General features: G+C 34.7%; 1 protein-coding gene across 1 annotated transcript; it reads left to right on the top strand.

Moving 5' to 3' along the window:
- The first annotated feature begins 1,572 nt into the window (after nucleotides 1-1,572).
- Nucleotides 1,573-8,670, top strand: LOC140445987 (uncharacterized). Its single transcript, XM_072538464.1, has 2 exons — nucleotides 1,573-1,730; nucleotides 7,292-8,670. The coding sequence occupies exons 1-2, from the start codon at nucleotides 1,719-1,721 to the stop codon at nucleotides 8,576-8,578; spliced, it is 1,299 nt and encodes a 432-aa protein (XP_072394565.1). The 5' UTR covers nucleotides 1,573-1,718; the 3' UTR covers nucleotides 8,579-8,670.
- The last annotated feature ends 4,601 nt before the right edge of the window (nucleotides 8,671-13,271 follow it).

Below are 13,271 nucleotides of genomic sequence, written 5' to 3'. Positions count from 1 at the left end.
TATGACGAGAAAAAAAATGGAGCAAAAGCTACTGTAAACTTCCATTTAACATGTCGAAAATGAAGCGATGAAAAAGAATAAAATGACTCGATATTAGGGCTAAAAAATTCCTTAAGGTTAGCTTAAACTATCAACAATAATATAACCAAAAACATCTAAGAAAAGCTCACATCTAAAAGTATTGCATACATTTTGCTACTTATGTTTCCAGTTAAAGCAGTTTTCCTAAGAAGATCCGCAATAAAATTATTTACAAAAGAGCAAAAAACTGTCGAATTCCATTTAAAGGTTAGATTTCGTCTTAAAGTTGATATTCTAATGGTCGAGCTAAAAACGAAACAACAAAGACTAAAAATAAGTCTGAAAATACGCAGGAGACTCATGAACAATAAAAGATGGTACACAAGGAGAGACATGCACTTAGTTACACAGAAGAAAACAGAGCAATAGCAATAATATACATGGAGAAGGTAAGGTGCAAACCTGAGAATCACAAACAAGTAATAAATGCAGCAAAAATCCATTTGATTTAAGAAAACTTTTTACTGATAAAGTTAAAAAAATTTTGTTTAAACATTTGTTTATCAGTCATATTGTATGTAAGAATACATTAACCTCAATTTAGATAAGAAATCCACGAAATATTACATTTTTGAAAAATTAATGTCTTGTATCTTTCAAATTTAACCTAACATTAACCAATTGGCCAATATGTAGGTTCACCTGTTTGAGGTCATTAATATTAAGTACCTGAAGTACCTGTGGGTTCTTCAATCTAGAGACAAAAAAGGATGTTTCGCAGTTCGAGAATTCATTTGTTTTTATGTGCTTGAGAGGGCAGTATATTGATGATTTGAAAGATAAAATACAAAATTATATACGAGAGAGTCTAACTGATCACAACGAAACGGACAACATAGAAGGAAAACTTAAACTACTATATAAAATGAAACATTTCATCGATGCCATGGAGAGAAGAACTGATCCTCCATTTACACTTGTTTTAGAAATACGTAGAAATAAGGAAGGCAAGGCAGTAGCTATCGTAAACTTTTAATCAACTTGTCGAAAATGAATAAACGATAAAGTTTAGTCTAGAAATCTATAAAATTCCTCTAGGCTAGGTTAAATTAACACCATTAACTTAACCAAAAACGTCCAAGAAAGCTCACCTCTAAATGTATTGTATAAATGTTCCTACTTATGTTTTCCAGGTAAAGCAGTTTTCCGTAAAAGATCCGTTATAAAATTATTTACAAAATAAGAGAAAACAGCAATAGCAATATAAATGAAGCCAGTAGAGTGCAAACTTGAGATTGATTAACAACTAATAAATGAAGCAAGATTCCTTTTGATAGAAAACTTTTTACTAATAAAAATAGAAATTTTTTAATATAAAAACATTTCCTTATCAGTTGTATTATATGTAAGAATACATAAACCTCGATTTAAATAAGAAATCTACGAATTATTACGTTTTTTTAAGATTTAAGTCTCGTATCATCCAAATTTTAACCTAACATTGACCCCCTGGTCGATTGCCAAATAGTTTTTAAAAGTAAAAGTAAGATTAAAAGTATTTTTCTATAGTCCCTGAATAAACAATCATATAAGAAGAGTACGTGTTGGCCTTGATAACCTTAGTGTCTTATATAAAATCCCATTTTTACGAAGTGGAACTGCAATTCGTGAAAAAGGTTGAATGAGAAGGTGAAGACATGAAGTTATTAGTAAGTACATATTTGTTATTCTGATTATATATTTATATACGTACATATGTTTAATTAAAATAGATAAAAACATTTCTATTTGATAGCGTCTCTCGTGCGTCTAGCGGTACTTACTTTATTTCAAATTAGAAAATTACTTTTTTTTTGTAAACCGCGTCAACCATTGAAAGGTTATTGGCGGGGAAGAGTTGTACATAAAATCAGATGTTTGGTTGTAACAACTAATTACAATTGAGAACTCAAGTCTATTTTTATATTATAATTGTACAATTGTACAATTTAGTTTAGAAACTTAGTCACTTTATCACATTTACGATAGTTCAGAGCACTTCTCAGATCACTTGGTAAATCACTTTGAAGTCCTTACAGGTGATAGAGTGAGCAACTAACAATAGTGTGTTCGATTGTCAAAAAAATATCACAAACATAGCACAGTTTTTATTGTTCTTTCTTCATTAGGTACTGGTGGGTTAACCTGGTATGTCCTATTTTCAAGCGGTGTTGTATAACTTGATCTCGTCGTTTTTGTGGCGTTATCCATTGTTTGTTGTCGTTAAGTTTTTTCCATCTTTCGAGCCATATTCTCATTGAAAATTCTTTGATGGTGTTTTGAATGTCGGAATGAGGAATTTCTAGGAGCTCTTTCTCTGGTCTATTCGTATTGCAGGCTTCTTTAGCTTCCCGATCAGCATTTTCATTACCTATTTTGCCTACATGAGATAAAATCCAAACAAATTCTATCCTTTTATTCTTATTGTAAAGTTCTTATATATCAATTTTGATTTGGCATAGTATTGGCATAGTATTGGTTGGTTTAAGAATTTTATGGTAGGCCTCATATTGTTTTAATGAGTATTTTTTATTTTTTGTGAAATTTGTCTCTTGTAAGCAGATAACTTGTGGATGTGTTTCTTTAATTAAAATCTGTAGCATTTCTTCATGTGTAAATACGCATTGAATGTTCCACTGAATAATAGCCATTTTGTTAACTTTTTGTTTTTTTTTATTATCATTGGAAGGAGTATAGAGAATATAGAGAATAACATGGGGACGCCAATGACTTATTTTGAAAAGAGTTGTTACCTATGCTCCTAGTAATAATGCTTTTTGGACGCCACAATCCCTTTATCGTTTTACTTTTTACCGTGGATGGATTACTGTTATGAAATATTTTTAATGGTATGTCTTTATGATGTTTATATTTCAGTGTCGAATCTTCGCCCATTGTGAACGTTAGGATTTTGTATTTTTTTGTGGCGGATGTGGCGGTGAATATTGGTTTATCTTTATGATTTTGTTTTGGGGTATTGTGTTTTTATGGGGCTAATTTTTGTTGTACCAATTTAAGGCAAATGTAAAGGAAAGGAAGAGATGTTGTTGAACAACTTTATTACCAAGCAGTTTGTCGTGATTAGATCTTTTTTGGTATTATCTATAATAGTTATATTTTTGCACTATTTCTTGCACAATGCGGCTTGGATGCTTGTCTAAATTGTTGAATTTTAGTCATACTTTTACTTCTATTATCTCTACAGCTGTTAGGTAACTTTTTATGTTGGGCTAACTTGCTTTCTTTTTATACTATTTTTTCTTTTCTGAGGGTAGAAATTTCTGAAAACCGTACCTCGTTAACCTATCCCCAGAAAGCTGGCGTGTATTGCATTCAGGGTAAAGGAGTACATCCTAGCCCATTTTTAAAAGCATCGGTTTGAAGCAGGTACTTTAAAAACCAATGCCTTTCTGTTATCCTGCCTACCAACTAAAACCTCCTTCTCCTACTTGTGCGCAGTTAACTATCGCACGTACCGTACTTCAAAAGTTAGATGGCCACTGTAAGACTGATGACACTTTCAGAATACTCCCTTTGCTTATCTAGATCTTATATCTATCGTTGGTTCGGCTGATGTTTCTCTTCTTCTTTTTTCTTCTTAACGACCGCAGGGATGTAATTGTGAACACTATTTCATTCATCCTTACTTATTTCCCGACAACTTACATTCTTCCCTATACATTCTGTTTTTCTTCATTGTCTATCTACTACACTCAAGCATTGTGTAACAGTGCCGGTGTACTCATAGCATAGGCATTTTTCTGTATCTGTTTTAATAAACCTATGCCCTAAAACACTCATGTCCTGTGAGCACTTCTGTCAAGAAGTAATCCAGTCGTCTGTGACTACAGTCCACTCAATCCCTTAATCTCGAGATCAGCATCTTAGTCCACTGGGCAACATCTTTTGTATTGTTTCATTCTTCTTGCCATTTTTCTATTTTTCTTTATCTTTCTTCTTTTTTTAGGGCTGCTGTCAAACTGGTCTCTTCTCTCATAGAGATATCTCCTTTCTACTACTAATACATGCACAGATAGAATCCTGTAGACGCATGCTACTCGCAACAGTAGCAGTATGAGCAGCTACTCGTAAAGGATGATTGACTGTACAACACCTCCTTCTTTCTTATTTGTATCCCCCAATGTTAGGGATCACCCTCCCCAGCACAACTGCACTATTCGCTGCCTTTCGGGCTACCACCTGCATATCAGTAAGTATCTGTTACTCCAAGATATTTGCCAATAATGGGGAAGGATCACCTTCTCCATATTCGCAATTGATGACCTCCCCTCCAATGCCCGCATTATCACTTTTCACTGCTGAGTGTTGAATGCATTTCTAACATCAAAGAGCAGAAGATCATATTTTGCAATGCCTCGATTACATTGTGTTCTTCTGTTTCCAGAATCCGAATGTTTGTCTTCGCAGCAGATGGGACGATACTTCTTCTCACTCTTGAGAAGCATTACCAACCTTAATGTCCTTCAAGTATCAGGAAATATTTGTGTTTCAAGCAATACATTGATGCTTATGTCAATATAGGCAGGATGTTAAGCTAACTGACTTCCTCATTTTACTAAACTTCCTATTTAGCTAGTGCTAACGAAGAGTACAATTCCAAAAAACACGGCGAAGAGTGTATTTTTTGTGTATTTGCCGCAAAAACTGTAGTTTTTCAAATAAAGCGTCAGTCAAAAGAATTATATCTTGACAAATTTCAGTGAAGCTAATCATTTTGGATTGTGTGTCAATAAAACTATTATATCTTCAAGAACATGGCATAAAAATCATGTGGTCCCACAGCCTTTTCCTCCTTGATATTCTTTATTCCGTCTTCTACTTTTATTTCGATGATTGATGGTCCAGTATGCCCTTTTGTTTTCTGCACGGTGGTGTTATTTCTGTTGTCTTCAATTGTTACTGTTATATAACACTTTCCAATTACTTATGTTTGCTTTACATCACTTACTATACTCTGCTAAACGTTGGTTACATTTGCGAATTTTTTTGGATTATATACCTTTTGCCTCCTTGACTTTCGTAGAGGTTAAACACAGCACGTTTGCGGTCCAGTATTTGATTTCTTTAAATTGTTCTTTCATCCACATATTTTTAATTTCTCTAATTGCCTTTTTTATTTCCTTGATAATATTCTAATATCCTACAATGCCCTTTCCTTCTCCTATCCGTCGTAGTTAGTTATTATTTATCCAAAAACTTTTTTCTTCTCTGTTCCTTTTTGGCTCAGGTATTGCTCTACTCTTTCTTTTCTAACAGTTGTTTAATGTTTTTAATCCAGGCATATTGTCTTTTGGATATTTTTGTATTTCTCGTTTTTCGTCGATGGCTGTTTTAACTTGTATTTCATGGATTTTGGTATTCGCATTTTTTTTAAGTCTACGATCAATATTGGCGACAAGTGGGTTGTGATCCGACTGAATGTCCGACCTAAGGTATGTTTTTACTGATGTTACTTAATTTCTGAACCTTTTGTTAATTAAGGTGTAATCGATCTGATTTTAAACGATATGTTTATCTTGAGCTGATCGCGATGTACACAGTCTTCTCTATGTTAGTCTGAAGTAGGTGTTGAAATAGGTGTTTAAATCACCTAAGACTAATGGTATTTCGTTTGTTTTTATTTTCTTTACAATGTTAGTTAAGTAATAATAGAGTGCTTCTATTTCTTCGTCTGTTTATCCGCTATGGGTGCCTATACATCACTTATATTTTTATTGGCAATTAATCGATTTTTATTAGTAGTATTCTTACAGATATCGACAGGCGCTGGACGAATACCGGTGACAATCTAGCGCATATTTTGCAAATACCCCTGACGTCTATGCTGGGCATGTTAATTTCTTTAAAGGCTTGTAGATTTAGCCAGCCTCATGCATGATCTTCACGTTTTAACGTACGTTTTTACGTACCAAGTTTATTATTTTTCTTGTTTATTATTGCCTTGGCGTTTTTTATGGCATTGGGGTTTTGCTTGATTACGACTTGGAAGGTCCAGTGGTATGATAGTCATACTAGGTGTTGTCTAAGGGCCTTAAAGGCAATAGTTCCTCTGGTTTTTTAGTGGATTGGTTCCTTCGCTTTCAGGCCGATTTCTTAACCCTAGGACATAAGAGTGCCCTTCCACTTACGAACCCATCAGTCTAAAAGTCGTTGATCAGTAAGTGGTAGATGTCTTCTGCCGGCAATAGAAATAGTAAATGATATTAAAATGCTACAATAAATCAACTTCCAAACACAATTAAGTGAAATCCACAAGGAAAATAATTCCTGCAGCTGGCTGTATACCACGTATCACAAAAAAGAGGTTAAATCTTTGTAAATGGGTATATTTAAAAAACCCTTAAAAGGGCTACATCAAATAACACGAATGTTTTTGGAATAATAATTCCATCATCAGGTTAAAAATGCAGGTTAACATGCCTGAGCCACCAAAATATTAGGGTAAAAACCCTTTAAAATACATAAGGTTAACAAAGATTGTACATAATGTTGTTATTAATATTTGATGTTTAATATTTAATTAAATTTTACTTTAGGTAACATACACCCATGCCTTAAGTGAGTTCCAGCGTCCGTAACTAGTTACCAGCTGAAGTCCGTTTGAAGAGGTTTACTCTCCGGACGCTGGAACTCACCTAAGGCATGGGTGTATGTTACCTAAAGTAAAATTTAATTAAATATTAAACATCAAATATTAATAACAACATTATGTACAATCTTTTTTAACTTTATGTATTTTAAAGGGTTTTACCCTAATATTTTGGTGGCTCAGGCATGTTAACCTGCATTTTTAACCTGATGATGGAAATATTATTCCGAAAACATTCTTGTTATTTTATGTAGCCCTTTTAAGGATTTTTTGAAAAAACCCATTTACAAAGATTTAACCACAATTAAGTAACTCCTTATAATTTGCCTTACCGTTGGATATTCGGTAGTAGTTTGTAAAATCATTTCTAAGAACCGCAAAAGACAAAAATTAATTTACCCTAATAATAAATAACCATTAATGAAGAACAATGCAAAAACTAGATTCTTGTGCTAAAGGTTCTAAACCAAGGCTAAAATAACAAGAAAAATATATTTTTTCCAAACACAAATTTTTCTTTGGAAAACTAGTAATTACTTACTTAATCCGTTAGTAAATAAACAAAACATCTTTAAATTGGTATGAAAATGGTATCTAATCATTTGTTAAACTTTTTTTCAGGTGTGTCTCTCAATTATTATCGCCACTGTGTATGCACATGGCGGTGGAGGCTATAGTCATGGAGGTTTTAATAGCGGAGGCTATGGTCATGGAGACTACAGTCACGGAGGAGGCGGATACGGAGGCCATCACAAAGATGTTGAACATGTAGTTTCATATGGAGGTGGACACCACGATGGGTACGGTTCGCACCACGACGATGTTCATCAGATTGTTGAAACTGGTCATGGTTATGGTGGACATCATGATACTCATGTTGTTGAAACTGGTCATGGTTATGGTGGACATCATGATACTCATGTTGTCGAAACTAGTCACGGTTATGGTGGGCTTCATGATGCTCATGTTGTCGAAACTGGTCACGGTTATGGTGGACTTCATGGTGCTCATGATGTTCATCAAGTTGTAGAAACCGGTCACGGTTACGGTGGGCTTCATGATACTCATGTTGTCGAAACTGGTCACGGTTATGGTGGTCTTCATGATACTCATAATGTTCACCAAGTTGTAGAAACTAGCCACGGACATCATGATGATGTTCACGGTGCTGTTGAAAATGTTTTTGGTGGACGTAGTAATGGTCACGACAGAGTTAGTGTACATCGGGAAGTAGTAGAAACTACTGGATATGGCGGACATGGTGATGGACATGCTTCAACCGTAGGATCTGGCCACAACAGTGGGCATAATGTCGAAGTAGTCGAAAGCACACACACCAGTGGCCGCTACGGATCTGGTCAACATGTTGTCGCCCAAAAACCTCACCAGGATACTTACGTCGAGGAAACGGTAGAAACTGTACGCAGACAACCATCACGCACTGTGTACACTAGTGGCCAGCACGAAACTGGTCAAGCAGTTTACGAAGACTCTGATGAAGTTGTTGGGGGACATAGCAGTGGGCGTCGCGTTAAAGTAGTACAAACCACACACACCAGTGGCCGCTATGGATCTGGCCAACAAGTTGTAGCTCAAAAACCCCACCAGGATGTTTCAGGTTACGTCCAAGAAACAGTTACTGTACGCAGACAACCATCACTTACTGTATACCCTATTGGCCAACATCAAACCGGTCAAACAGTTTACGAAGATTCTGAAGAAGTGAACGGAGGAGGATCTAGAATCGTTCAAGCCACAAAATATGTAAGAAAACCAGTACAAACAGGACAACAAGTTTTTGACGAAGAAGACTCTGGCGAAGCAGTGCATACTGGAAGTTCTCGTATCATTAAAACTACCGTAACCAAACACACTAGCTCGTATGGCAGAAATAATGACCAGTTTTAGATATAGTACAGAAAATCAAATATATTTTTTGTAAATAAATTATAAAAAATTTCAAAAATAATTTGTAAATTATTAAACCAAAGTTCCTTATATTTGTTTTTATTATATTATTTTTATTTCTTATATTACTTTCATTAGAAATTTCAAATAACGACTTAGTTGTCGACAACTAAGAGGTTGTTGTATTATATGCAGAATAACTTAATGGTTAAATAAGCATTATCAATATTTTTTTCGTACTAATCTTTTTATTTTTTATTTGAGAAGTTGTGTCCACTATTCCAGTTTTTGTTTTGGACGGTTAAACAGAATGAACAAAAGAAAGATATCAAAATAGTTAATAGGATTTAAAAGGTATGGTAAAAGAAAAATATTACAATACAAAAAAATAAACAATAGAGCTATGAAAAGATCTAAAAAAATGAAAAAATGGATAGATGGAAATTAACTATACTTACTAATGCTATTGTTTTTGTTATATTAAAATAGCCAAAATTTTTGGTAAAAACTAAAATATTTTATTAAATAGTTGGTTTTATTATTGTATTAAATCAAACCGAAATGGTTACCCCACTTTTTCCGGGGGAAGAAATAAGTTGTCTTCGACACTACCTTAATAAACTTCCTGTCAGAATAATTCCCTTAATTAACTCTTCTATCTCTATCCCTCGGCTAGCCGCGGACAAAGAATTATTTTGCTTTAACAGCTTAAGAGGCAATTCACGAAACGCTTTGTGGGTGGTTGTTTTATATTATGATGCTATTTATTACCTAGTTCCTAATTAGTACGATGTTACTATCGTTCGCGTGCAGTGAATCGGCTAAAAAATTACGGGCCCTTGAGGCCTATTTGGTGGGGCCAACGAGATTTTTAAAGCGATCGCTACTAAAATATTAATATCGGATATAAATGCTCATTTTGCCTATTAGAAATATAATAGTATAGATCGGGAAGAATATTAACATTATTCAAAAATACTACAACACAAGGATTATTATAAAATTCATTGATTATTGATTTATGATTATAATATTTAATATTAACACGTTCAAGTCCGACGACGCGACTGTCGCGTTTAGTGAATAGAGCCTCAAAGGGCACCAAAGCGAGTCGCGCAGTCTTTGACTATTATGACAATATATCGCACACTTCGCGGAATAACGTAAAATCTCCAAAAAGTAGTTTTTAGACAATTGAAGGTTAAAGAGTTTTTTTTTTCTAGTTAAGGTGTATAATAGTTACTGTTATTGATTTTTAACCGAAATTTTATTTTAAACTGTCAATTATTCTTCTCTTGGTTTGCTAATGAATATTAGTTAATTGTCTTTTAATCAAAAATGATAAAATTTTACAGATTTGTTTCAAATTTCGTAGTTGTTACAGTATTCTCTGAATGAATTTATTTTGTTTTTGGAATATTATCGTGTTTCTAAGACGATTCATGAGAAATCAGCACCGTTACTCCCTGATGCAGTCTATATTGCAAGGTAAAGTCAAAGGTAAGCGAAGACCCGGTAGAAGGAGAATATCATGGCTGCGGAATTTAAGAACATGGTTTAAGAAAACCTCAACGGAGCTGTTTCGAGCCGCAGCGAGCAAGGTCATGATTACCAATATGATTTCCAACATCCGAAACGGATAGGAACCAGAAGAAGAAGACGATTCTATTTTATTTTTAAGTTATCACGCGCATCGATCAAATAATAGTAGTCATTTCTGTCATTGAATGATGTAATAAAGCGAGATCAAATTAACGATATTTTTAAAAAATGAATTTATTTTTGATAAAAGTAAACAAATAAACAAGACAGAAAAACTATTATGAATATAAATTGAGGAACAAAAACGACAGTTATGTTCTAAAAAATGGCAACACAAAATTTTTTTATACCTTTTAACAAGTAACTTTAGTCGTTTGTAACGTGTAATTTAAATAAAAACGTAAGGTACAAAAATAACACATTTCTAAAAATAGCGATGCAGTCTTGAAAATCATCACAAATTTTGTCTTATACCCTTAGACTATTATAAAATTCGTAGTAGGTTCTTTTAACGTAGTTATTGTCCACCAAGTACATGAGATGTACTTGGTGGACATTCTTTCTTTTTTATTTGGAGCTATGGGAATGGGCGCATTGTACGCTTTCTTTACATTACGGTCCAATTTTTAATTTTCTCTTTCCTTTCCTGTACAGACAAAATAATTGCAGATGATCTTGTATTTTTTTTGGAGTTGGTTTTTAAATTTCCTTTACACCAAACTACCTTGCTATCAAAGATGATAACGGAACTCTACTCACTTCTAAAAAAGATATTTTACACAGATGGAAAGAATACTGTGGACGACTGATGATGGAGGAAAGCACAGACGCCCCATCACAACAAGAAGATGCCAGTTTGGTGACGGAACCTGAGGTACTCAAAAGTGAAGTTAAAGCAGCAATTATGAGGCAAAAAAGTCAGAAAGCTGCCGGTCCAGATAACATACCTATTGAAATGATTTGGGCCCTAGATGACGTTGGAGTGGATATAATACATCAAATTTGTCAAAGAGTGTGGGAGACAGGTAAATGGCCTGAGGACTGGACACAATCACTATATATTCCCATACATAAAAAGGAAGCGAAAGATTTATGTAGTAACTATCGAACAATTGCTCTAATTGCGCATTGCAGTAAGATACTCTTACACATAATCCTCGAGAGGATAAAGCCCTTTTTACTACCTAACATTGCGGAGGAACAAGCAGGTTTCGTTCCCGGACGTGGTACTAGAGAACAAATTTTAAACGTACGGCAGATTGTAGAAAAATCCAGAGAATTTAACATCACAACATATTTGTGCTTCATAGATTATAGTAAAGCTTTCGATTTGGTCAACTGGAGTAAAATGTGGCAGGTTTTGTCTGAAATGGGAGTCCCCAATCATCTGATACTGCTAATTAAAAGCCTGTACAATAACAATTATGCCAGAGTTAGAATAAATGGGGAACTAACCGATAGTTTCAGGGTCACAAAGGGCGTGAGACAAGGCTGCATACTAAGCCCAATTCTATTTAACATCTATGGTGAATGGATAATGCGGAAAGCTACTGAGGGCTGGAACGGTGGCATCACCATTGGCGGGAAGAAGATTTGCAACTTGAGATATGCAGATGATACTACTATCCTCGCTAGTTCTGAAGCTGAATTGATTTACCTGCTACAACGGATAGAAGACGTAAGCTTAACGATGGGTCTTAAAATAAACAGAGATAAAACGAGAATCATGATAATTGACAGAGCTAACAACAATCAAAATCATCTGGTCATGATAAACAATATCGCTGTTGTAGATAAATTTGTGTACCTGGGCTCATTAATAACCAACAAAGGTGGCTGTACTGAAGAAATAAAGCGGCGGTCAGCAATTGCAAAAAGCGCTATGGCAAAATTAACAAAAATTTGGAAAAGCCATGAAATAACTACCGATACAAAAATAAGACTAGTAAGAAGTCTAGTTTTTCCAGTTTTTACTTATGCATCGGAATGCTGGACCCTTACTGAGAAAGACAAAAAGAACATAGATGTATTTGAGATGTACTGCTGGAGACGAATGCTGAGAATACCATGGGTGGCCCGAAGACCAAATGAATCCATACTGGACCAGCTAAACATAAAGAAAAGACTAAGAACACAAATATCAGAACAAATAATAAGCTATTTTGGACATGTCCTTCGAAGAAATGGTCTTGAAAAACTTACCATCCAGGGAAAAGTAGAAGGCAAAAGAAATAGAGGTAGATCTCCCACACGATACACGGACCATATTGTTGCTACCATTGGCGCTCCATTGTCAGAATGTGCTAGAATGGCAGAAGATAGAAAAACGTGAAGGAACATTGGGAAATTTAGTTAATAGCTTCATGATATCACGATACCTGCATCAGGTTAACGACTAAGAAGAAGAAGTTCTTCAAAGTCATCAGCGAGGTAGGATGTTTTGTACAAAAATTTGAAGGGGTTGTCTTGTGAAAACTTTACAACTTTGATATCAAAAAATAGTAAATTCTCATTTTTTTCGTTTCTCTTAAAATTGTCACCAAGCTCATTTTCAAGAGCTTTGAAGTCAATAAAATCCTGAGCGCTCATTTCGTTGACCTCAAAGTATGCAGTGCTTTTCTTTGGTGTTCTCATAATTTAAAAATACTGAGAAGGGACATAAATGCTGCCAGATTTTAAACTTCTTCTAATTTCTTTTTCAATAACCGAGTGTGCGTTATTCCCTCATTTTGGGTATGCCCCTTAATCAAATATTTATGCTCAATCGTTTTTATATTGTTGAAGACACAGAGGCATGTACACCATTAATATGTATTTGTTTTTCTACTGACTTCCGCAATTGTCGGTCTAGAAGACATATCTTGTTCTTTTTTCCAGTTAGCTTCTTTTTCAATATATTCACACACTAACGTCTCGATCTCGATGGCTCCTCGTTTCTCTTCGCACTCGTGCCACACGTTGCAAATACATTCATTACTTTTAAGATCGTAGATAGTTAAATTAGTTAAATTATATGTCCATAATTTCGATCGGTAATAAAATACCGATACATCGTCCTTGGACGTCGAAAGGGCAGCTTGGAGGTCATAAGGACAGACAAATTTAGATTTGTCTGGGTCCGCTTTGTCTTTCTCTTTCGGCTTTCTTGCTT

This window comes from Diabrotica undecimpunctata, chromosome 7 (genome assembly GCF_040954645.1).
Source record: "Diabrotica undecimpunctata isolate CICGRU chromosome 7, icDiaUnde3, whole genome shotgun sequence".
Taxonomy (NCBI): Eukaryota; Metazoa; Arthropoda; class Insecta; order Coleoptera; family Chrysomelidae; genus Diabrotica; species Diabrotica undecimpunctata.
This window is presented reverse-complemented; position numbering and strand designations above follow the sequence as displayed.